The 27,294-nt window shown below is 42.9% G+C and overlaps 1 protein-coding gene across 1 annotated transcript; it reads right to left on the bottom strand.

Annotated features, from left to right (window-relative positions):
* LOC120029142 (T-box transcription factor TBX4-like) lies at nt 1-26,313 on the bottom strand. The gene is made up of 8 exons (XM_038974451.1): nt 26,170-26,313; nt 25,742-25,836; nt 16,299-16,418; nt 10,724-10,871; nt 2,254-2,406; nt 1,939-2,027; nt 930-1,168; nt 1-680 (listed from the first exon to the last, which is right to left on the bottom strand). Exons 1-8 carry the CDS (start codon nt 26,311-26,313, stop codon nt 1-3), a joined length of 1,668 nt encoding a protein of 555 aa, XP_038830379.1.
* Between the last annotated feature and the right edge of the window lie 981 nt (nt 26,314-27,294).

Here is a 27,294-nt window from a genome sequence, read left to right as displayed (position 1 = left end):
CTAGCTATCATTCCAGTGGGCCCCTACACTGCTCTGCCCCATCTGGTACTGGTAGGACGGGTCCCGGATGGATGGGGGGGTGCTCTGTGTTGGGAAGGCCGAGAATTCCCTGTGAGGCCGGAGAGGAGACCCAGGCCCAGGCTTCCTGTGGTACAGAGAAGGATGGCCCACCGGCCTGCTACCCCTGGAACCAGGAACCGGGGGAGAGGAAGACGAGATGGAGGACGACGAGGGGATGGTGGCCAGGCCTCGCTGTGCTGTGGCTGGACTGTAAATTCCTATGTCGGACTGGGGGCGTGGGGGTCCGGTGGGGGTGTGGTGGGGCACCACGGAGGTGGCGGTGGCAGTACTGGTGAAGTGAGCAGTGAAGGGCTGGTAGGGGACAGCCTCCACTGTCTGCACGCTGTACCGCGGGTAAGGCTGCACCGACGCCCACATGTTGCAGTTCAGAGAGGGGGGAGCCAGGTCGTCAGCACCCCCAGCCCCGTACCCATTCTCTCCCTCCATCCCTCCATACATACAGGCCTCCCTGGAGCTTATGGCCTCACCGCAATAGGGGTGGGACAGCAGTGGAGGCTCGTATGTGGGAGGAGAGCAGAAGTAGTGTTCCTCTGAGACTGCTGGAAGCGTTGTGTCCAGATATGGCCGTTTAAAACCCAGTTCCAACTGCCTGGTGTTATCTGTAAAGAAATTAAGATTAAATCATCATCACTGAGTGAAAAAACTCAATGTATCACCCTGCTGACCTATGATGCTTCTTTATACTGTTTGGAGCTGTGTACCAAGCCATTTATATTGTGTGATATTGATGTGTAGCACCAAAAGATGTGTTGCAAGACAACAAAGTTTTCTGAAAGACTAATGAGGACTGCCCATTTTCAGTGATTGACAGGTGTGGAGATGTTCAGGTAGGTCTGTAGCTAACCCACCTTTGTGTTTGAAGCAGTGGTAGAGCAGACTGGGCTCTCGGCTTGGAGGGAAGGAATTGGAGATGTGTTCCTGGTGGTCTGAGTTCCCCAGGGGCACCCCACCCTCGTACTGGTAGTGGGACAGGACCTGGGGGTGCCCCGACCGGTGTACCCCAGCTCCCAGCTTCCCTGTCCGGTGACTATGTGAGGAGAGGAGCCTCTGGCGAACCATGTTCTTAGAAATCACTGGGTAGTCTTTTCTACAGAAAAGAAGGGCAGAAGGGAACACAAGAACAGAAGGATTAGTGTTAGTGTTGGGGAAGCTACTCTGAAAATATAGTTTATCAAGCTACCAATTACGTCATACTGGAAGAAGTTAACCTACATGAAAGCTACCCTTAAGAAAAATATAGCTTACTTAACTAAATTTACTTAGAAAAAGTGGTTAATTACATCCAAACTACTTCTAAATCTGAAATGTCATAGACTACAAATTGCAAGAACAGTTCACTCTGGAGCCAGATGTTAACAGAATGTGTAATTTAGCCTATTAAACACAAAAAGTGAAAATTATGCTCACAAAAAGTGAGAATTAGGCAGGTCTGATGTAAAAAAAAAAAAAAAAAAAAAAGTATAAAAAAAGTCAATTCTTGCCTGTTTTATTTTTGTTAAAAAAGTTGTCTGTAGTTCCAGTAGTTAGCTACACCACTACATGGTAAAACACTACCAAGATTTGAATTTAGTTCAACTACGACCAAGTTACTGCAAAATGTAATTAAATCACTAGTTGAACTAAATGTAGTTCACTACTTCCCAATACTTCCGTTACAGATTCTGCTTAGCAGAGAGAGAGTGATGTATTAAAGGAAGCAAGCACAGATAAAGGAAGAAATGGAAAAAGTTCCAAAAGGAACAAATGATTCCAATGAATGATGTACTGTCCCAAAAGAAGAATTGTTTCCATGATAAAGTAAGTATTCCATATACTTTTGTATTGAGTGGCACATTCCCATAAACATACAGAACATACCCCTGGAGTCTGGAGACACGCAGGTCCCCTTCATCGCTGCCACGGAAACCCTTGGCAAACGGGTTGTTCTCGATCTTCAGCTGAGTTATCTGAGAAGACAGCAACATATCTTGTCACTGCACTTGAGACTCATCATGAAAGTCAAATGTTCAGTCAAAAATAGTCTTTCTATGATTTAGAACATTTCTCCTGCAGATAGTGTTTTGAAGACATGCTCTCGTATTACTGACACTAGAAACGTGTCAGACTGTGTGCAGCAGACGTTGAACATCAGATAGCAGGTGGACAACTACATGGGTGGCACACATACTGTACCTTATGGTTCTGGTAGGAGGTGACAGAGATGAAGGCTGTCTCGTGAAACACGTGAGTGCAGTAGGATGTGTTCTTAGACCCAAAGGCGTTGTTCTCGTCGGCCTTGACGATGTGGAGCCGAGGCTGGTACTTGTGCATCGAGTTCAGGATGATCTATCAGGGGAAAGATGGAAAGTACAGGGTCAGACAAACGACAGCTGAGTCGATCACAGCACACAGTCCTCAGAGTGGCACCAGTGAATGACCAGACACCACCACAGGGTAGTTTTTCCTCCTTTAAATTAATGGTTGTCCCTGGCCTAGATGTTAAATTCCAAGTGATGTAATTGTATTGACTTGAATAGACTCATAGTGTGAATGGGGTGCTTAAGATGCTCAGGTTTACCATGGCTAGACTTTTTAGAAGGTAGGCCTATTTTAATGCTATTGGAGTCAGCATTAGTGGGCATACAATGCCCAACTTTGTCCATACAATGTGGAAATGTGTCAATATACTGTAGTTCAATGTGTTGATACTGAAAAGTGGGCACCCCTTTGTCACACTTGAGTTGCAACTGTATAGTGCATCAATCAGCACGTGTGGAGCGTGCTCAATGTTTGGGTTGGGGGGGGGGGCTAGGTCAGCACATCGGCACCAGTCTGCTCAGAGTAGCCCGGTAGCCTAGCCACATGCTCACTGGAGTGTCAGCAGGGTTGGTGCAAGGGTTATCTCCAGCGCAGCTCTGTCAGGGCCGATGAGCATCAAGCTCTCCCCCACTCCCACCTCCCCTCCTCTCCTACATTCTAGACTCACGGCCCAGTAGTACCAGGGCATTGTCTTAACAGGCGAGCCCCTCCAGGAGGCTACCACAGAGAGGGGTTAAGACTATCAAGCACAGGCGGGCCGGTTCACCATAATTGGGGAGGATGGGCTCATAGTAATGGATGGAACAGTATAAATTGAATGGTATCGAACTCATCGAACACATCGCTACATATTTGCCGCCAAACCCACTGGCTCCAGGACATCTATAAGTCTTTGCTAGGTAAAGCGCTGCCTTATCTCAGCTCACTGGTCACCATAGCAACACCCACCCGTAGCACGCGCTCCAGCAGGTATATTTCTCTGGTCATCCCCAAAGCCAACATCTACTTTGGTCGGCTTTCCTTCCAGTTCTCTGCTGCTAATGACTGGAACGAATTGCAAAAATCACTGAAGCTGGAGACTCATATCTCCCTCTCTAACTTTAAGCATCAGCTGTCAGAGCAGTTTACCGATCACAGCCAATCTGTAAATAGCACATCCAACTACCTCATCCCCATATTGTTATTTATCTTTTTGCTCTTTTGCACCCCAGTATCTCCTTGCACATCATCATCTGCACGTCTATCACTCCAATGTTAATGCTAAATTGTAATTATTTCGCCTCTATGGCCTATTTATTGCCTTACCTCCCTAATCTTCTACATTTGCACACACTGTACATAGATTTTTCTATTGTGTTATTGACTGTACGTTTGTTTATATGTAACTCTGTGTTGTTGTTTTTGTAGCACTGCTTTGCTTTATCTTGGCCAGGTCGCAGTTGTAAATGAGAACTTGTTCTCAACTTGTTCTCAACAAACGCATGGTTTGCATGTGTTTGATACCATTCCATTCACTCCATTCCAGCCATTACTATGAGCCGTCCTCCCCTCAGCAGCCTCCTGTGCTATCAGGGCACAGGCAGCCGGGGTCATAGTTGCACCCTGAACAGCCCAATGCTCACATGCCTTTGCCCCCTTTTGCTGAGGCAAGGTTCAGACAGAGATAAGCAATTGGTTCATTGGCTGCCTAGAGACCTGAGGCAGATAATGGATAGAGATAAGCTACTGGTTGGTTGACTGGAGACTCTCTGGTGATGACCTTTGTCTAGTCTGCTAGTCTGGTCAGTGTCTGTCTGGAGGCAGTGCAGGAAGGAGTCTGACTCTCTCTGTGCTGTTTGGTTGCATTGAGCAGGACAAGCCTTCCTTGGATCAATCCAGAACCAAATCATGCATTCTCTCTTTCATCTTGTGGGTGAAAATGCCAGCCCCAGACAGTCTGCTAACTGGTTTATAAACCAAGACACACTGCCTCACTCAGTGACAGCTGGGAAGTGACAGCATTTCAGGAGTGATTCCTTGGACCATCTCTTGGTCAACAGTAGCATGGGTCAGTGGAAGCCCAGATCAGTGATAGTGTTTTTACTGCTGATGCTGAGCAGGTCAGCAGCAAAGGAAAGGGTAGAGTTTGTGGGGGATGGTCAGAAAGGGGAAGGTCTGTCATAGATATGAGACCCCTGGGTTGAATCAAGCTGACGGCCATCCTGCTCTGGACTGGACTAGCAGCCATGCTGACCCACATACTTGCACACACAGTCATGCAGACCGCATACTCTCACATACATAAACACACTTGAAAAGACACACTCTCAAATGCACAAACAACAGAGTCTGTCATTGACTGTCATTAGCTCACTTCACAGGCTGTTTTATTTCGGCTGTGAGTTAAGAGCAGTGGTGTCAAACTCATTTTTCACCGGGGGCCGCATTCGGTCTTCAATGAAGTCCGGAGGGCTGCATTGAAAATATTTCCAATGCTCCCTGACTGTCTAGCTTACATTTCAGTGATTATTAGCGAGCTGGATTTAACCCCCCATGGGCCGTATGCTTGACACCCCTGGTTTAGTGGGTCAGGTGGGTGGTGGATCCAGTGCTATGCAGGGCAGGGAGGAGAGGCTCTCTGGCTCCCCTGCTGGTGTGGGCTGTTCTATGGCCATCAGCAGGGCTTAGTAAGACGTGGCCCCTCTCTCTCTCTCTGTCCTCATTACTCGCCCTTATCACTATCCAGGCGGCGGACTCAACCTGACAGCGGGCCCCGCCGCTGATCCCAGAGGTTATGAACCTAATGAGTTCTCCTTCTGACGGGATGGCTTTGGACAAGCCTGCTCAGAGTTCCTCTGGGCAGCACTGCCGCCGCCGTCACACTTCTCACTTCCCTCTGTGGCAAGACACTCACTGTCTCTCGTATGCTTTCCCTCTCTTCTCTCTCTGTCACTCCCTCCACTTCACTCCCTCTTTCACCCTCTGTTCCTTTTCCACTCTGGCCATCTTTTCTCGACTCCTTCCCCCTCTCTCCTCTTTCCCTCTCCTCTCTCCCTCGCTTTTCATGAAGACAGCTTCATGACTCAGTCTCTTATTAAAAAACGCTCTATCCTGCTGTTGTTTTAACGCCAGTCTATTGAAGTCTCATCCACTGTGTAGTTTTTACTAAATGAGCCGTATCCAGTCACCTCTCTTGTTTTACATGGCCAGGAGAATTGAGAAGCTATATTGTGTGAAATGACCCAGTGCCTTCCTGGGATGGGGATTGACCTACATTGTGAGGCCTCAGTAGCTAACCATCCCCCTCTCTCTCACTCTCTCTCTATTCCTTTACAGTTAATTGAGTTTAAAGATTATAGACGTTGTTGACATTATTCAGAGCAGTCAAGCTGTTGATCAGTTGCATCAGCAGGGCCAAGTGATGTGACAAGCAGAGCATTTCGCTCTGTGACAAAGAACTAAGTGGTTTAAGGGCCAAGTGTGAGGTCACATGGCCAAAGTACCTGTTGTTGTTGGGCAATTGTCCAGCATATACCCATAGTTTAGTTGTGTACTGTTACAGTTGAAGTTGGAAGTTTACATATACTTAGGTTGGAGTCATTAAAACAATTTTTTCAACCACTCCACAAATTTCTTGTTAACAAACTATAGTTTTGGCAAGTCGGTTAGGACATCTACTTTGTGCATGACACAAGTAATTTTTCCAACAATTGTTTACAGACAGATTATTTCACTTATAATTCACTGTATCACAATTCCAGTGGGTCAGAAGTTTACATACACTAAGTTGAATGTGCCTTTAAACAGCTTGGAAAATTCCAGAAAATGTCATGGCTTTAGAGGCTTCTGATAGGCTAATTTACATCATTTGAGTCAATTGGAGGTGTACCTGTGGATGTATTTCAAGGCCTACCTTCAAACTCAGTGCCTCTGCTTGACATCATGGGAAAATCTAAAGAAATCAGCCAAGACCTCAGAAAAAAAATGGTAGACCTCCACAAGTCTGGTTCATCCTTGGGAGCAATTTCCAAACGCCTGAAGGTACAACGTTCATCTGTACAAACAATAGTACGCAAGTATAAACACCATGGGACCACGCAGCCAACATACCACTCAGCAAGGAGACGCGTTCTGTCTCCTAGAGATGAACGCACTTTGGTGCGAAAAGTGCAAATCAATCCCAGAACAACAGAAAATGACCTTCTGAAGATGCTGGAGGAAACAGGTACAAAAGTATCTATATCCACAGTTTGGCCATAATGATCATCGTTATGTTTGGAGGAAAAAGGGGGAGGCTTGCAAGCCGAAGAACCCCATCCCAACCGTGAAGCACGGGGGTGGCAGCATCATGTTGTGGGGGTGCTTTGCGGCAGGAGGAACTGGTAAAAATCACAAAATAGATGGCATCATGAGGGAGGAAAAACATGTGGATATATTGAAGCAACATCTCAAGACATCAGTAAGGAAGTTAAAGCTTGGTCCCAAATGGGTCTTCCAAATGGACAATGACCCCAAGCATACTTCCAAAGTTGTGGCAAAATGGCTTACGGACAACAAAGTCAAGGTATTGGAGTGGCCATCACAAAACCCTAACCTCAATCATATAGAAAATTTGTGGGCAGAACTGAAAAAGTGTGTGCTAGCAAGGAGGCCTACAAACTTGACGCAGTTACACCAGCTCTGTCAGGAGGAATGGGCCAAAATTCACCCAACTTATTGTGGGAAGCTTGTGGAGGCTACCCAAAACATTTGACCCAAGTTAGACAATTTAAAAGCAATGCTACCAAATACTAATTGAGTGTATGTAAACTTCTGACCCACTGGGAATGTGATCAAAGAAATAAAAGCTGAAATAAATCATTCTCTCTACTATTATTCTGACTTTTCACAATCTTAAAATAAAGTGGTGATCCTAACTGACCTAAGACAGGGATTTTTTACGAGGATTAAATGTCCGGAATTGTGAAAAACTGAGTTTAAATGTATTTAGCTAAGGTGTATGTAACTTCCGACTTCAACTGTACATGTACTTTTAGTATATTTGATCAGTGGAGGCTCCTCAGAGGAGGAAGGGGAGGACCATCCTGATTAGTGAATTTCTTGAAAATCTAAATAGTGAAACATTAAAGTTAGTCATTTTAGATAAAACTATACTAAATATATTCACGCCACCAAATAACTGATTAAAACACACTGTTTTGCAATGAAGGTCTACAGTAGCCTCTGCAGCACTCTGTAGGGTAGCGTCATGGTGTAGCTGGAGGCAGGGACGCCGCCAGGGATTTTGTGCCCCATGAAAAGATATCACATTGGGCCACACCACCACAGGCCATACCAACCCTGCGCTATTGCTGTAACCACACACCTCCAGAACCCAATCGACCCATTCAAAGCTTTAAATAACTCTACCTTTGCAGACTTGCAACTCTCTTGTAGTCCAATATTTACAGTACAATATTTACTGACAGTGAGCTGTGAAAATATAACACTGTGCAGACATGCATGCAACATTCTGCATATAGTGGAATTCACAGTTTGATGCAAGACTGATACCCTCTATAAGAAATGTGCTAAAGGCTATATTTTACAGTCTAAATGGAATGTTAATGGTAAAATTCTTGAATGGAGAATTCTCTTAACATTAAAGAATAACTTAAAATAAAAATAACTTAAATATACATTAACCTCCTCAAATAAAAGAAAACATCATTATCATCTATGGAATAATATAACAAACAAAATAATCAAATCAGCAGCAGATTTTTGAACTAAGTACACATATCAACTGGAAAATAAGCAAGTCCAGTTTTCTAGCTAACTGACTTTCAATGGACAGCATGGCAAGACTGCAAAGCCTGTCCTGGGACATAGTGGACCTCAAATAGTTAAAAAAAAATCAGTTTTAGCTACCTGAAAGATCTCTCGCCACCAGCAACAGTCACAGGCAGTGTGCAAAATATACGTAAAGCAATGCACACTTCTCCAAAATTGCTTTGCAGCTGCATCTTACAAATTGCATTCAGGAGATCAAGAGGAGACAAGTTAGGGGGGAAAGGGGCAGCATATACAGTGTTCAGGTGTCTTACTTCATTTTGAAACTCAGGTGTAAGATCTCTGGAATGCCTCATGATCAGTGGATGGCACACAGAAGGGACTTTATCCTCACTAATCTGCCCAACTTTCAGAACAGCAGAAAATGATTCTACAATTTTTGCAGTGGTGTGGAACCTAGTGTCCAAGTCACGTATGTTGTCCATAGCAGTAAAAAAACACTGTTCCAAAACACCGTTGCTGCACTGTCCTGAGCTGTTTCCTCTTGAGAGTTCTCATCATGGATTCTCTTCCTTTTCCTCTGGCAGCTATGTTTCTTGCTAAATTGAGGGGCAACATCCATTTGCGGAGCAATCAGTGTTGCCTCAGACAGGAGAGACTCCCATTCATCTCTAAGAGCCTGCATCTCTTCCTTTAAGGCTCTGATATTGGCTGCCGCTGTGTCAAGAGAGACTTTTCCTGACTGGAGAATCACCTTCTTGTCCTCAATGTATTGTAGTACCTGCAATTATGCTAACTGACATGTCATTCAACACAATGCTGCTCACCTCCTTCTTCAGTTGGGAGTAGGGCTGGTTCAGGAGTATGGGGAGACAGGGCTGCTGAGCCTGACGCCTCATCTGTTGGGCTTGGCACCAGGCAGGGGCAGGGACAACTGATTTAGAATGAATAGCTTGCTAAAAGTTTGCCTGCATTGATTAAATGTCGGCTAAAAGAGAGAGCGAAATGTAAACACTCAGAATTTTCTGTGACGATATTAACTAACTAATGTTAGGGGATCAAAAGTTGCCTATTTCACTACGGACTACGCTAACAGGTTAATTTCCACCACTCACGGACTACACCCACCTTCCTTTGTGAAAAATTGGGTGACATACTGTCCCCCTTTCTTTTCTCTCTCCTGTCTTTCTTTTCGTTTTTGGAAGCCAGATTTTTCTTTAGGGGGAGGGTTGTGCAATACAGAGGCTCTCTGGATGTTTACTTTTTTCCAAAAACGAGAAAAGAAAAAGAACCGTTGGTTTTATTAGTACATTGTAAATAAAATATTATATTAATGATGATAGGTTAATAATTAATATTGAAAAAATATGGCGCCCCTGGCCTTTGGCCAGCTAGCTTCTGTCCTCCTCTGGGTACATTGACTTCAATACAAAACTTAAGAGGCTCGTGGTTCTCACCTCCTTACACAGTAATTATGACAACTTCCGGAGGACGTCCTCTAACCTATCAGAGCTCTTGCAGCATGAACTGACATGTTGTCCACCCAATCAAAGGATCAGAGAATGAATCTATTACTGATTCACAAGCTACAGCTAGCTAGCATTGCAGTGCAGTGCATAAAATGTGGTGAGTAGTTTCCTCAAAGAGAAAAACGATAGTTGAACAGTTTTGAACAAATTAATTTCTTCCAAAATTAACGAGAAGCGAGAGAGAGAGAGAGCTATATTTGGTTGTATTTTTTATTTCACTTAGCACCCCTCTCTGTTTGAGTAGGTTAAACTATGTCAGCTAGCTGGCTATGGCTATCCAACACTGGAACTCTTCCAAGTCAAGGTAAGCTTTTGGTTTTATTAATTTATTGCCGCCGGGGCCCGCCGGTGTAACTGTTAAACTACTTTCTTACTGTACACTAGGTTTACTAACGCATTAGTTCTTGTAGTTCTAGTTGACTATGACGTGGCAATGATGTCGGCTGTGTGTAGTGGTTTAGCGGTCATGATATGAAGGTTTTATCGTCTGGTGTCAGACAGTTGATGTGCTGTGCACTGAAGTCCACAAGCGAAGGGAAATGATGTGTCACGTGTGCTCACGTGTGCTATGAAAGTGAACTGTTAGCGTGTGATCAGGGGTGTATTCATTGCACCGATTCTGTTTAAAAAGGTTTCTTAAATGGAAGCAAACGGAACGAAACAGTGATAAACATACCTGAATTTGTCCAACAGAAACTCTCATTTGCAACTGTTGGACTAATGATTACACCCTAGATCAGCTAGATGCAGGCACGGCAGTATTGAATGTGTCACTGTTTGTCACCTTGATTACTCAAATTTCTCTCAACCTGTGCACCTACGTCATGAAGGGTACAGGGAAAATTTGAGTATCATGTAGTAGCCTAAACCTATCACTGTTACATTGAACTGGGTGAATGGAATATGAATGACAGTCATCCAATATGCTATAATAGAAATAAGGCTGTGCTCATAAAAAAAATATATATAATCCTCATCTTAAATGGCACCGACCGCCACTGATTTGAGTGAATGTTAGCCTGTGTGCTGGGATGCTGTAGGTAGGTAGACTGAGGGTCACTCACATGCCCAAAGGGGTCCACGTGGTTGTTGGTGAGTTTTAGCTTCTGGAAGGACACCAGCTGCCTCATCCAGTGGGCTCCTGTAGCTGGGGAGTCTGGATGGACATAGAGCCTCCCTGGCATGGCCGGCTCCGCCTTGCCTGCCACCATCCTGAGTAGAAAAAGGAGGAGAAGAGAGAAGAACGAGAGTGGGAAGGAGAGAGGGAGATGAAGAGACAAATTAAGGTGCAACATCATCATCCTCATAAAGACCCCTTGGCTAGCAGCAACCAATGGCCATTACTCTGCCAAGATGACTCAGCCATTGTGGTAATCCTGCAGCCATATACAACCCAGCAGCCCTGTGATCTACCAAACCATATTGTCACAGCATGGCCAAATCTTCCAGCAGCCCCACGACTCCATTCAGGCTCACTGAAAGGCCACTGAGACTTAAGGATCCCTTTTTATACCAAACACATGTAGCTACAGTCAGTAATCATAAAAAATTGCAGCCGTTTCAGCCCTCACTCTATGGGCTATAGGAACCATTCTCTCAGACTGGAGGTGCTGGTGGTTGTTTCAACTGTAACATCACTGCTAATTACGCTCCTCCATGGTGTCGCTGAGAGAATCCAGAACACCACACTGGCAAACGCTGGGATTCCAGGCCCTCCCAGGCCATCCCACAAATATCTGCAACAAATGGCTGTTAAAAAAAAAAAAATGGCTGCTGGAGAAAGCAAAGCACGGTGGTGCATTTTATGGAGGCTTTGTCTAAGTCTCAAATGGTACCCTATTCCCTACATAGTGCAATACTTCTGACTATGAGCCCTGCGATTAGGGTGCCATTTGGGATGTATATTTTTCTTGGCGTGACTAGGGTTCTGGTTTCAGTACACCCTACCCTGGATATGGTTGTTTTGTCATTTGCACGGCCGGCAGTGCTAATGGTTGATGCCGCTCCGGTGGGCAGTGGCAGATGCAGGCTGTGGTGGCATCACTAGTCATGGCTAGAGGAATACAGTTAATGTCAAATTGACTTCAAAAGTAGATTTGGTTTTGCATTTTAGCTAACCCTAACCTTAACCTAATTCTCCTAACCTGCTACGTTAATTCTCCTAACCTGCTGCGTAAGTTGCAGCCAGGCGCTCCTTTTCACAAGAGCAATGATTAAATTGACAGAAACCTGTTGGTTTTCCTCATTATTCAATCACAACAGACTCAATGTTACGAAAAGTCAATTCTTTCTGGTCAAATTTTATTTTTTACCCCTTTTTCGTGGTATCCAATTTGTAGTTACAGTCTTGTCTCATCACTGCAACTCCTGTACGGACTCAGGAGAGGCGAAGGTCGAGAGCCATGCATCCTCCAAAACACAACCCCGCCAAGCTGCACTGCTTCTTAACACAATGCTCGCTTAACCTGGAAGCCAGCTGCACCAATGTGTCGGAGGAAACACCGTATACCTGGCGACTGTGTCAGCATGCACTGCGCCTGGCCTGCCACAGGAGTCGCTAGTGCACAATGGGACAAGGACATCCCTGCCGGCCAAACCCTCCCCTAACCAGGACGACGCTGGGCCCATTGTGCGCCTCCCCATCGGTCTTCTGGTCGTGTCCGGTGTCGACAGAGCCTGGACTTGAACCCAGAATCTCTGGTGGCACAACTAGCACTGCGATGCAGTGCCTTAGACCACCACACCACTCGGGAGGCCCTTGTTCAGGTCAATTCTGACATAAGCTGTATCCCATCTAGTCAAAACCGGCATCACCCAAGGTATAGGGTCACTGGAAGGACAGCGGGTACAGCCCAGCAGGCAGCTTGCTAATGACAATCCGCAGCTACAGTTTAGTTAGCGCAGCGACTGAGACATGAGGCACTGCTCTTGCTGTGCTCAAGGAGCATGCATGGCATGGCATAATATTATAACATGACCTCAATAACAACAAAGCTGTCTGTGGACAGACTTGTCACAAAAAATATTACAGTACTAGAGATTTCGATGATCATCATACTGTTTTTGTGTCCTCTCTCTCTCGTTCTGAGAAGTGGTGATTTTTCTCTGCAGCCAGGCGCTCCTTTTCACAAGAGCAATGATTAAATTGACAGAAACCTGTCGGTTTTCCTCATTATTCAAACACAACAGACTCAATTTAGGCCTTCCATGACTGAAGGCAGCAAGTGCCTGGACCCATGCTCCATCTCTCCATTCCATCAATGAATGTATACAAATGAACGAATGAACAGATGAGTAGGAGATGGACATCACACATGTTGGTCTTGAACACAAAGAAAATGTTGTTAACCAATACACACACAAAAATAAGGGTTCCTCAAGGGTTCTTTGTGAAGGGTGATGGTTCTATGTGGAACCATACTGACCCAAAGAACCCTTTGAGCCGTTAAATGGTTATTTGTAATTTGCAGAGTCAAAAAAGGGTTCTTTCCTCTTTTAGTGATAATTAAAATGTAGGGGTGGCGGATCATTAGAAAATTTGGGGGCATGGTTTGAGCACCGGTCTTTTTGTAAATCCGAGTGTCAATACAGTTTCTCATCTTTTTTGCTATGCCATATTGAAAATGACTATGGCCAATGACAGTGTTTTGTGAAAGACTCATGTATGGCCTTGTGTCAATTGAGAAATGTTGCTTCAGTCAGTGGTTCTCAATTCTCTCCTTAAGGACCCCCTGCCATCCCAGAGCTAGCACACCTGATTAAGCTTGTCAATGAACACAACAATAAAACCTATGGAATTTTAACACTATAATATGGCTAACCAGAAAAAATAACCCTGTATAGTTCTTCAAAAGGTTATTTGGATAACTTTTGAGATTGATAAAGGTTCTATAAAAAAAAACATTCTCCATATAGGTTCTATAAAGAACCATTAAGGGTTGTAATCATAACACCAAAAAGGATTCTGCTATATAGAACCTTTTATAGTGCTTTATAGGAAAGGGTTCTTTATAGCAACATAAAGCTTCCATTTAGAACTGTATTAGCATGGTTCTTATAGAACCTTCAAAAAAGGGTTCTATATAGCACAAAAAAAAGGGATCCCCTATGGTTACAACCCTTTCTGGTGCTGTATGGTTCCACATGAAAGAACATTACATTATCCAACATGACATTTGTTAGGGGGGGGGGGGGGGGGGGGGGGGGTATAAATAAAGAATATAATGCAGAAAACATGGTAATTGTACCCTTCCATTCATTTGGTTTGCATAATGATGTCACAGCATGTAAAGTGTTTGTTCAAGAGCCTGCCGAGGAAAGGGCCCTCCGCCTGGGATGTGTGTGTGTGTGCACATGTGTGCTTGTCTGTGTGTGTACTGCGTGTCTGTGTGTATACTGTATGTGGGAGGCAGCATCACCTCAAGCATATAAAACTGTCTGAGAGTGTTAAATGTCTCTCTCATTTGCACCCACCGTTATTGTCTACTCTACAGCGTTGGTGATTATTTTCCTATGGTGAGAGGAAGGCCTCTGCTGAGTGGTGGGGGTGGGGGTGAAGCTGTGGGGTTGAGAAGATAATAGCTACTTTCACCTTCCTTAAGCTCACCACTCCCTCCCCACCCTCCCTAACCTCCCCATTTCTTGACCCCCTTTCCATTTCAAAACGTCCCTGACTCCTGAGGTCTAAAGCCAAGCAGCATCTGAGGCAGAGACGAGTAGGTGGATTTCTCATAACAACCATTAAGGATGTTACTCATCTAAGCCCTGAGCTTAGAGAAGAACTTGAGCAATACTGCAAACTGGAAGAACCACTCTGACAAGGTTTTTGGCAGGATTTTACAATTGTCTATGTATATTTTCCATACTGGTGTATTGTATGTATTGCTGTATTGTCTGTTTTTAATATGTACAGTTGAAGTCGGAAGTTTACATACACTTAGGTTGGAGTCATTAAAACAATTTTTTTAACCACTCCACAAATTTCTTGTTAACAAACTATAGTTTTGGCAAGTCGGTTAGGACATCTACTTTCTGCATGATACAAGTAATTTTTCAAACAATTGTTTATAGGCAGATTATTTCACTTATAATTCACTGTATCACAATTCCAGTGGGTCAGAAGTAGACTGTGCCTTTCAGAAAATTATGTAATGGCTTTAGAAGCTTCTGATAGGCAAAGTGACATCATTTGAGTCAATTAGAGGTGTACCTGTGGATGTATTTCAAGGCCTACCTTCAAACTCAGTGCCTCTTTGCTTGACATCATGGGAAAATCTAAAGAAATCAACCAAGACCTCAGAAAAAAAATTGCAGACCTCCACAAGTCTGGTTCATCCTTGGGAGCAATTTCCAAACGCCTGAAGGTACCACGTTCATCTGTATAAACAATAGTACGCAAGTATGAACACCATGGGACCACGCAGCCGTCATACAGCTCAGGAAGGAGACGTGTTCTGTCTCCTAGAGATGAACGTACTTTAGTGCGAAAAGTGCAAATCAATCCCAGAACAGCAGCAAAGGACCTTCTGAAGATACTGGAGGAAACACGCACAAAAGTATCTATATCCACAGTAAAACGAGTCCTATATCGACCGAACCTGAAAGGCCGCTCAGCAAGGAAGAAGCCACTGCTCCAAAACCTCCATAAAAAAAAGCTAGACTACGGTTTGCCACTGCACATGGGGACAAATATTGTACTTTTGGAGAAATGTCCTCTGGTCTGATGAAACAAAAATAGAACTGTTTGGCCATAATGACCATCGTTATGTTTGGAGGAAAAAGGGGGAGGCTTGCAAGCCGAAGAACACAATCCCAACCGTGAAGCACGGGGGTGGCAACATCGTGTTGTGGGGGTGCTTTGCTGCAGGAGGGACACTTCACAAAATAGATGGGATAATGAGGTAGGAAAATTATGTGGATATATTGAAGCAACATCTCAAGACATCAGTCAGGAAGGTGAAGCTTGGTCGCCAATGGGTCTTCCAAATGGACAATGACCCCAAGCATACTTCCAAAGTTGTGGCAAAATGGCTTACGGACAACAAAGTCAAGGTATTGGAGTGGCCATGACAAAGCCCTGACCTCAATCCTATAGAACATTTGTGGGCAGAACTGAAAAAGCATGTGCGAGCAAGGAGGCCTATAAACCTGACTCAGTTACACCAGCTCTGTCAGGAGGAATGGGCCAAAATTCACCCAACTTATTGTGGGAAGCTTGTGGAAGGCTACCCGAAATGTTTGACCCAAGTTAAACAGTTTAAAGGCAATGCTACAAAATACTAATTGAGTGTATGTAAACTTCTGACCCACTGGGAATGTGATGAAAGAAATAAAACCTGAAATAAATCATTATCTCTACTATTATTCTGACATTTCACATTCTTAAATAAAGTGGTGATCCTAAATGACCTAAGACAGGGAATTTATACTAGGATCAAATGTCAGGAATTGTGAAAAACTGAGTTTAAATGTATTTGGCTAAGGTGTATGTAAACTTCCGACTTCAACTGTACATTTTTGTATTGACTGTATAGCTGCTGTCTTGGTGACCAGGTTTCCCTCATAAAGTAGATTCCTTAAGGGTCTTCCAAGTTAAATAAAGGATCACATTTTTAAAAATGTGTCTCTGACTAAACTCACCACTTGTTGTCACAGAACTTGTAGCGATGGTCGTCGGCGGGGACAATGTCTGTGAGGAGGATGTACTTCGTTTTCGGGTTCATGCCCGTGACTTTAACCTTGTAGCTGGGGAACATCCTCCTGTGAAGGACACAAGAGAAGGGTCTTACATTAAATTAGATATTCCCTAATGATGATTTCACCCACCATAATACCCACTAGACCTAATGCTCGCTCCCCAACTCACTCAAACACGAATTGGGTCAGCAGGTGTTTAGTTATTGGTGACAAAGTCACCTCATCCTGATCCAATTTGGAAAGACCTGCCATTAGCTTCTAAGCACCTTTAGTATCGTAAGACCTGTAAATACGGAGGTTAATTTAATGCCTTATGTCTTCGTGCTGTCCTCACACCTTGGAGCTTTGAGGGATGTTGAATGGGAATCAAGGTGATAAGGCGCTTTGGGCAATGATGTCACCCAAGCTTTTTGAGCACCTAAGTACCTTCCCTCACCTAGCTACCTTACACTGGAAAAGATTTCCCTCTTCAGATGAGCTAATGAAAATCTGTTTTAGCCCCAAGGTGTCTCTCCATGGGGCTGAGTGCAAAGGGTAAACATGCATAAGAGGCTCTTCTCCGGCTTTGCAGAAGGGTTTTAGCCAGCCCTGAGTGTAGCATCAGCATGGAAAGTGTTCTCCCCGCGGCAGATGAGCGGACGATTAGCACTCAGAAAGCGGCTCAAGCCAGGCTTAGAGACTGATTGGGACGAGTAAGAAGCTAGAGAGGTCACAGGAGATCACAGAGTTGAGGGAGGTATGTAACCACAAACTGGTTGAATCAACGTTATTTGTCAACATATTGTGATGTGGAAGCTATGTGGAAAATACATTGGATTTGAAAAAAGTAATCAATGTAAAAGTATGTTTTGAGGGTGGAAATTCAACCACAGTATTGTCATCATTGTAACCAATGTTCAACATAGACAAACCTTGTATCAAATATGTTGAATTTGTAAGTTTGAAACATTATATCCACTATCAGAAAGAAAACTATAGGCTGGGTAGTACCTCCTACTGGAGAGTTAATCTATCTACTGCTATTCATTTGGTCTCCCATCCAGGGTTTTAACCAAGCCCAGCCCTGTTTAGCTTTGATATGTGTCACTGGCTACTACCAATGTGCTATCATGAGAAAGAGAACACACAGTATTCAAAATAACTAAATCTATTCACTGTTGCTACCGAAGTCATTCCAAGGGATAGCTTGAACAGAGCAAATTAAATGTAACCATACTTTATAAGTCATACTGTATATCATAAATTACACTATTTAGGCCTATATAGCATTAGCAAAGTCATCAACAGCTTTTGTTCAAATTCAACCCAGGGTTCAACTAAAAGTATAAACTGGGTGGTTCGAGCCCTGAATGCTGATTGGCTGAAAGGTGTGGTATATCAGACCGTATACCATGGGTGTAACGGCTTTCTTCCTGGGATGAAGGAGAGGACCAAAACGCAGCGCGGCTAGTGTTCAACATGATTTAATAAAGAATATAACGTGAACACTACAAGCAACAAAACAATAAATGTGAAAACCGTAAACAGTACTATCTGGTGCAGAACACAAAGACAGGAAACAATCACCCACAAACCAACAGTGCAAACAGGCTACCTTAATATGGTTCCCAATCAGAGACAATGATAAACACCTGCCTCTGATTGAGAACCATATTAGGCCAAACAACAAACCCAACATAGAAACACAAAACATAGAATGCCCACCCAGCTCACGTCCTGATCAACTAAACAAAGACTAAACAAAGGAAATAAGGTCGGGAACGTGACAATGGGTATGACAAAACATTTATTTTTACTGTTCTACTTACGTTGGTAACCAGTTTATTATAGCAATGAGGCACCTCTGGAGTTTTTGGTATATGGCCAATATACCACGGCTAAGGGCTGTGTCCAGGCACTCTGCATTGCGTTGTGCGCAAGAACAGCCCTGGGCCATGATATATTGGCCATATACCACACCCCCTTGGGCCTTATTGCTTAAATATCCAATACATATAGGCTTAGAGTTTCAAGCTTTAGGTGATTTCAAATGTAATCTTCAATTGAATCATTAATATGTTGGATTCACGTCTCCATCTCAACCAAAAATAAAAGTTAAAGAATTGGACTAAATCAAATCGTATTTTTTTAAAGTGCATGTAAAGTTTGATTAGACTAGATTTAGTCCTATTCTATAACTATTATTTTTGGTTGAGATGGAGACGTGAATCCAACATATTAATGATTAGAAGTGATCCCAACATATCAATTATTCATTTGTAGACAAACTGGATATTGAATTGTCTTTGGTTGTCAACGCAACCAAATATCAACATTTAAAGGAGATGTATCTTCTGCTTGGATAGGTCCATCTGTGCCACTGACTTAGACTGGCTTTAATTCCAGTTTCTCTACAAATTAATCATTGATATGTTGGATTCACGTGCCCACCTCAACCAAAAATCTAACTTAAAGAATACGACAAAAGGCAGGAAGGCCCTAAAAATTGTCAGACTCCAGCCAACCTAGTCATAGACTGTTCTCTCAGCTACCGCATGGCAAGCGGTACGCACCAAGTCTAGGTCCAAAATGCTTCTACCCCCAAGCCATTAGACTCCTGAACAGCTAATCAAATACCCGTACTATTTGCACCCCCCCAACCCCATTTTTAGAATGCTGCTACTCTCTGTTTATTATCTATGCATAGTCACTTTATCTCTACCTACATGTACTTTTACCTCAATTACCTCGACTAACCTGTGCCCCCGCTTATTGACTCTGTACCGGTACCCCCTGTATATAGCCTCGCTACTGTTATTTTATTGTTGATCTTTAATTATTTGATATTTTTGTATTTTTTTAATTTTTTAACTTATTTTTTTAACTGCATTGTTGGATTAGGGCTAGTATGTAAGCAATTCACTGTCAGGTCACTCAAACACCTGTTGTATTCGGCACATGTGACAAATACAATTAGATTTGATTTGAAATCAAGTCAAACATTAAATGCACTTTACATGAAGTTTGATTTGATTTAGTCCTATTATTTCAATTTGATTCTTGGTTGAGATGGAGACGTGAATCCAACAAATCAATTATTAATTTTAGACAAACTGGAATTAAAGCCAGACTAAGTCAGTGGCACAAAATATACATCTCCTTCAAATGCTGATATTTGGTTGCATTGACAACCAAACACAATTCAATATGGGGCCGATTCCAACCCGAGTTAAGCGCGTGTAAATGGAACATAATTCCCTTTTTATGCCCTTTTCTCTCTACGCGTATACTGATTTTGAACTTAAGCATGAGAATAGCATGCTATTCACCCGCTATTATTTTGGGTAGGGATCGAATAAATGAAGGTGTGGAAGAGGTGTGTCTGATACGCCGTATTCTGACCTTGACTTAATTCCCTCATAATTCCACCACATTTACGTGCAAAGAACCCATAAATAATGTCTAGCCAACATACCAGTTCCAAGTGGAAAAAGCATAATTTTTTCCTGATACAAATAACACCATTCTCCATGCACTGTAATTTACAACTTGATGAGAGCTATTGATAAGAACTAGGTAAATGAGTAATCCGTTTGAATCAGAGAATTGTAAATATAAATGATATATTTTACCTTGTAATCGCTGGAGACAAATGTGAAACCAGTCATATGGCAGCAAACTGAAGCATATCAACATATCAACTTTCCCACAGTAAAGATTATGAAATGCAGAATTTAAATTGTAAGACATTTTAACTTGCAGGGATGGGCACTCTCAAATGTCTTAATTATAGGCTACCCGACTTTCTCTGTTTCCTATTTCTATCAGGTTAAATATTACCCACTACTGGGTAATTTACTGTTAATTCCCTTCAGTTGGTATAGCCTACATTATCATTCCATTTAATTACATTGTTTTGTTTACAGCTGTGTGGTTGTTGCTGAGGATCATTGGTAACAGTTGATAATATATATATATTTAAAGACATGTAGGCTAATTAAATAGTTATGGAGTAAAGCGCAGACCAAGCCGTAACAGTTTGATATGATTCCTAAATCCTTCCTAACCCTAAATAATCTACAAGATCAGAGTATTTTTTTATCTACCAATTGGTGCCGAAACGTAGAAGAATATGCATATATTTAGATGACTTTCTTTCATGATCTCTAATATTCTGAACCCGTTCTCTGGATATATTCTAGTGAGTCTGTGAATAAAATTAAAACTATAAGGTACACTGTATTTAAAGAGATGACTTAAGGTAAATGTACCGAAAACCTTTTTGAATGAAAACTCCAGGAGAAAATCTGTTGGTCAACAAGTGGGAGGGTTTTCAGCGGTTTAATTCCATTTATTCAACGCACACAAGTGAACCACGCCTGCTAATCCTGTTACACACCTACACAAGGTAAGTCTTAATACTAACTACTGAGAAGTGCGTAGGAAAGGTGTTCCAAAATCAGAATCGGGCCCTTTCACTTTTGTAATACAGTAAATAGCCTATTAACTTGTCAATAAATTAACAAATTATATGTTGGATTCACGTCTCCAACTAAATCAAAAATAAAAGTTAAAGAATAAGATTAAGCCAGTGGCTCAGATGAAACTATCCACTATCCAAGCATTAGATATCCATAAAATGTTGATATTTGGTGGCGTTGTCCACCAAACACAATACAATATTACTTTTGTAATTCAGTAATACAGACTAAAGTTAAAGCTATCTTACAAACTAATGTAACAGTATTTATTCAACCTTAAAATAAGTAACATATCCATGGCCACATTTTGAGGTTAGTCTACAGTAACTATAAATGTCTTCTTATGTTCTTACGGGCTTCTGAGTGGTGCAGTGGTCTAAAACAGTGCATCTCAGTGCAGGAGGTGTCACTATCTGTATCTGGTTCAAATCCAGGCTGCATCACATCTGGCTGTGATTGGGAGTCCCATAGGGTGGCACCCAGCGTTGGCCGGGGTAGGCCGTCATTGTAAATAACAATTTGTTCATGTATCATAGAAAGATAGCATGCAGGTATGTAGAGCTCAACACAGTTTCTATAATAATCTGTGCAGAATCAGCATTGATGTACTTTTTATGGAATCTCAACTGCAATCTAGGTAATTTGGTTGTGCTATTAGATTAAATATAGTGATAATACATTAAGTTGTTGTATAAATACAAAATATCTGACATTGTATTCCTATTTGAACTTTCTGTGCTTTTAAATGGTTTTTATGCAGTGATAATACATTTAGATAACAGCGACGGAAAATCTGACATTATTTTTCCATTGGAATTTGGTTGGGCTTTTAGATGGTTGAAAGCATAGTGAATTCAACAAACGTATGGCTGTCTTTTTGAGTGGGTGAATAAAGGTTGAAATTTAATTGATCCAACATTTCAACCAAATATTACCCACATTTCCACGTTGAAATGACGTGGTGTGCCCAGTGGCATGTTCCTACATTTCACCTGATGGTTTTTGAGAGTGCATCGGCAGCACCTCCATAAAAATAGTTCCCTGCTCTCATCCGTCTCAGAGAGAGAGCAAGCGAGAGAGACTTGGGAATGATAGACAGAATATGCTAATATAGCAGACAAGGCCATAAAACACATGAATAGCCCTACCTTCCGTGACCTCTTCCCTGTGAAACGGCTCTCTTTTTCATCCCATCTGCAAAGCAAAAAGTTGCAAAGGGATCTGCAGCACCCCTTATAAACCCCTAAGTGCTTTTTAATGGCGGTTCGGATCGGACAGCACTTTGAACATCTGACTTGTCATCGTACCGCATCACCCCCTGAGAGTATGGTCGGTCAAAGGGTCTGTACTCCAGTACAGTTGATCTGCTGCTTCCCCTTCTCCTGACAACCGGTTAAAATAGTGGGAGTGTGAGACACACTTGTGAAAGGCTGACAGTGACATGCTCTCTGAATAGATGAGTGTAAGAGCGGGCAGATAGCTGGCCAAGCATAAGGCTCTGGGTGCATCAAAGGTAGTGCACTATGTAGGAAATAGGGTGCCATTTGGGACTCTGTTGCTAACGCACAAGGCTTCAAAGGACCCATCCCAGATCTTTCTGGCCTGACAGGAGCCCTAGCTAAAGTTTTGTTCATGGATCACATTACTGTAAATACTCAACCCGCCCCATACGGTAGAGGGGATTGAAGGCAGGTAATCTCTCTCCATCTCTCTCAGGCTCCAAATCCAATCAGTGAGGAGATCAGTCCTGGTGTCATGCTCACAGAAAGACATTTTAATCTGAGGGGAACATCCAAAACAGACCTGCAGCTCATCCCAGCCCCACTCACACCATCCAACCAGGCCCATATTGAGGCCTGTGTCAATAGATCAGGAGGTCTCTAGAAGGATATAAGGCTATTTCTATGTAACCCACCCTACCATTATTGCTATTGGCTTTTCAGCACATCCATGATTCCATTTTCCCACAAAGACATGACTTGATAGAAATAGTGGTGTACAGTAACCCCTCAGTTACTGTGGAAACATTGCACGATCAGGCCCTAGAATTACCATCTCCCTATCTGAGTCCATTTCCAAAAGACTCAGCTCCACGAAGGGGTAACATAGCACAGCTCTGCGAGGGGGCCCACACTGGATCACATAGCATGTCTAATGGCTAATCGGGGACCTCAATGGCTCAGCCACCTCAGCCCTGCCTGATGACAGATGCTGTGGTTTCCATGGTAAAGCTGCCAAACAGCCATGGTAAAATATCCAAGTTGTACTGTCCATCCCCTTGAAGTGCAGCACTTTACTCAAAAGCACGCCTTTGTGTCATCCAAAACAGAATATGACAATGCATGAACAATGGAATAGGGATTCATTTGTTAGAGCGAGTGCCTGTCAAAACTCAGGAGCAGTCAGGACCAGCTGATTGCCACATTTTCCCAAGGCATGCGTTTTCTGTGCACGTGCGTGTCTGAGAGAGTGTTTGTGTGTGTAGAGGACTGGAGAAAATGAGAAATGGAGATGGAGAATGTGTATGATATCAGTGTCAGTGTGTGGGTGTGTGTTTGTGTGGCGTGAGCCAGCTGTTTTCCTAGCAGCTCAGCACTAGGAGCCTCCCTGCCTCCTAGGCCCTCCAGTCCACGGATCTATCCAGGCTCTGTTCCAAATGGTACCCTATTTAATTTATAATGTACTACTTTTGACCAAGGCCCATAGGGCTCTGGTCAAAAGTAGTGCACTACATGGGGAATAGGGTACCATTTGGGACTCCCATCCAGTCTCTGGGAACCTCCAGCACTGAGGGAGATCAAAAGGAGCGGCAGGGGGATGATGGAGCGTTCCAGGCCCCGCTAGACGCTGCTGAAAGCGGGTGCCGGGGTCCTCTAATCACCCCTCCACCACCGCTCCCACTGACGGACTGTGTACAGAGAGAAAGAGAGGCGAGAAGGAGCACCGTGTGTACAGATAGGGAGAGAGGGGAGAGTTGGAGCACTGCCTGGGTATGTTAAAGAGCAAGGATTAAGACTGAGACTGTGGCACTCACAATAACAAACTACATCTACGTTCCTCAGTCAGGAGTTCACTGACTGCACTGTATGAGGCTGAAGGGCCAAGCTGCACTGTAAGAGGTTGAAGGGCCAAGCTACACTGTAAGAGGCTGAAGGACCAAGCGGCACTGTATGAGGCTGAAGGGCCAAGCTACACTGTAAGAGACTGAAGGGCCAAGCTACACTGTAAGAGACTGAAGGGCCAAGCTACACTGTAAGAAGCTGAAGGGCCAAGCTGCACTGTAAGAGGCTGAAGGGCCAAACTGCACTGTAAGAGGCTGAAGGGCCAAGCTACACTGTAAGAGGCTGAAGGGCCAAGCTACACTGTAAGAGGTTGAAGGGCCAAGCTGCACTGTAAGAGGCTGAAGGGCCAAACTGCACTGTAAGAGGCTGAAGGGCTGAACTGGCAGTATGTTTCCCAAGCCATGGTCTAGTCTAAAGACACAGCCATAACTTCTTCTTAGCCCTGCCACTCTGCCCCTTCCAAGGAGTGCTGACCGGACACTGCCCGCCCTCTATAGGGTGTTGACCTCTCACTGTCCTGAGAACCTTCATTCATTAATTTATTAATTTGTTCATTCATTCATCCTTCATGTACTGAGACTGATTAAAACCTGCTAGCTCATCAGATCCTTTAGCATCTAGCAGCACCTAGCACTACTGCTTGATGCTCCTTCCAGATTCCTCTATGAAAAAGTCTCTGTTGGGATAAATTGGCATTGAATTGTTTTGGCAGTCTCAGCTGCAACTTGAACAACAATATGTCTGTTAGAGAGCAAAATGTCGAGCAAAATGTCTAGTTAGAGCTGGTGTAGCAGTGAAGCAGCCTTGCTATATTTACTCGTCATTTTTGCATAGAGATTCAGATTACGATTTTGGCACCTATAGTTTTCTATAACATTCTCAACAAAACCAACTCTCGCCCACTGTGTTGAGTCCTACAACTGGTTAAATTTACAATAAATGTTTATGTTCAATAACATTTTATACTTCACCTCAGTTCAGACAGAGTTCATTCTTAGAATTATTGAATTACGTACTGTAGCTGCTCCTGCTCCATTACGGAGCAACATAAACCTGGTGTACGTCCCATATGGCACCCTATTCATGCTCACCATGGGCTTGAGTCAGAAGTAGTGCACTATAAAGGGAACAGAGTGCCATTTGGGACGCCGTCCTGCTTTTCTCTGGCTTCTCAGGCTGACTGACTGGATAAGCCTAGTCAGTCAGTCAGGTTTTCCAGCTGAGTGCAGCTGGCGGAGCTGCGTAGCTAAGCGTCACTCTGAGGCCGGGCCCTTCAAAGGTTTTAAGGAATTCTCAGCACACTTTATCAGCTGGACAAGGGAAAGCCCATCTTTCACAGTGATGCGGCATTAAAGAAAAATTGTGGTGACCTTTTACATTTTGGACTGGGAAAAAGCCCCTGTGAGGAATGAGGGGTGGGCGGAGGTTGGTTAGAAAGCATCTAGTCATCTTCTGGTTAAAGTCCAGGTTAAGGGCCAGACTGTCTAATCCACGGGGCGGCATTCAATCTAACACACAGAGCAGGGCTGTGGGTTTGTGTTTTCAATTAGATATTCACTGGGGCAGACATGACGACTCTACCACTACCTGAGACCCAAGGTGCCATAACTGTAGCATGGTGTAATTGGTTGCCTTAGCTCCAACAGATGGTCATAGCTGCTCAAAATGGAGGTGCATAATGACTACATTTTAACACTATTGAAAGCAGCTACGCAATTAGCAAAAGTAACCCATATTTTTGGAGAGTCTCAGATGAGTCTGGTACAGTTTAGCATAGTGTAGTGTAGTATATAATGTGTAGTGCTAGTCTACTAATATGGTATAGCCCATGTATTGCTGTGATATATGAACTGTAGGTACTCACCTGCCTGCTTTCGTTATGATCATCTCTGTTCCCGCCTCATGGAACTTCTTCCACAGCTCCCTCTCATGAAGAAGAACCTTGATGTTCTCAATATTCTAAATAGAGAAAGGTAGAGACAGCCATGAGGGTTGGCGACCTGTTGTGGGCTTATAGACAACTCAGATTATACCATCTGCATTTTTAAGTTAAACCAGTTCATTCTCAATAAATCATTCCCAATTGATAGGGTATCCACCGACTAGAAATAAAAACACCCACGATTTAATACGGCCAATAATTTTGTCAAGTCAAGTCAACATTTATTGAAATTGAGAGCAAGGACACATACCCATTTGGTCATTTCCAAGAATAAGAAACTTCTGAACATACAATACCTTTGCAGTTGTGGTTCTGGCTCTGTGTTGAGAGCCTACAATACCCATGATTACCTGGTCTGGCTCATTGCCCTGGGGGGTGCTGGGAGTTGTAGGCAGGCCCAAGTGTGAGGAGTTAGGGCTGAGGTCTGGGGACCCTCCAGGCTGGACCCCAGTCACACTGTCATCCGTCACAGCTGAGGCCTTCTCCTGGAGCATCTCTATGAGATGAACAACGGCTTCAGTTCAATACACAGACTTACAATACACAGACTTACAATACACAGACTTACAATACACAGACTTACAATACACAGACTTACAATACACAGACTTACAATACATGGACCATAGAATTACAGATAGAACTTATATAGTAATGTAATAGAATATCTGTGACACAGACTTACTATAATACTCAAATAAAACAAAGCATCTCTACAGATACTAACAGACTTACAATACCAATACTACACTGTCTCTTAAAATAGTTAAATATACAGATAATAACAGACTTACAATACCAATACTACACTGTCTCTTAAAATAGTTAAATATACAGATAATAACAGACTTACAATACCAATACTACACTGTCTCTTAAAATACTTAAATATATCACATTCCCATAAAATGGACTGGACAAAATATGTTCCAACGAAATACACTGTGCACAAACAAAATGTAACAACCCTTTTAAGCTACAAAGTTGAACCCCCCCCAAAAAAGTAGTCGAATATTTCATCATGACTAAATATTTAGCTATTATTTACTTTTTCAACTACTAATTGACATTAAGTACATTTATATAATGTACTTGTATAGCAATTGCTATTAATTTTGTATCTCTACAATAATAATCCCTATTAATACTTTAACAATGGGAGGAAAAAACTATACTTATGAACTAAAGGGGACACAGTAAAAAAATATTTATCAGATCATTAATTGTCGTCATCCCACACCCTGAATGACGTTCTTCAATGGAATTCATGTCTGTGTAAAAGACAAGTCTACTTTAATTTGTCTCTGTTATTTACAGAATACTTTTTTTTTTTTAATGATGAATTACTATTTCTATTGAAAGATACATTTTTAAACATTTCTGGAAGATACAATTATTTAGTATCAAACCTTACAGGGACATTTCAAGGATACAGAAGTCAATGCCTCATTCTTGCAGTGCATTAATAGACATTT

Source organism: Salvelinus namaycush, chromosome 34 (assembly GCF_016432855.1).
Source record: "Salvelinus namaycush isolate Seneca chromosome 34, SaNama_1.0, whole genome shotgun sequence".
Classification (NCBI taxonomy): Eukaryota; Metazoa; Chordata; class Actinopteri; order Salmoniformes; family Salmonidae; genus Salvelinus; species Salvelinus namaycush.
The sequence above is the reverse complement of the archived record's forward strand: the minus strand, read 5'-3'. Positions and strand labels throughout refer to the sequence as shown.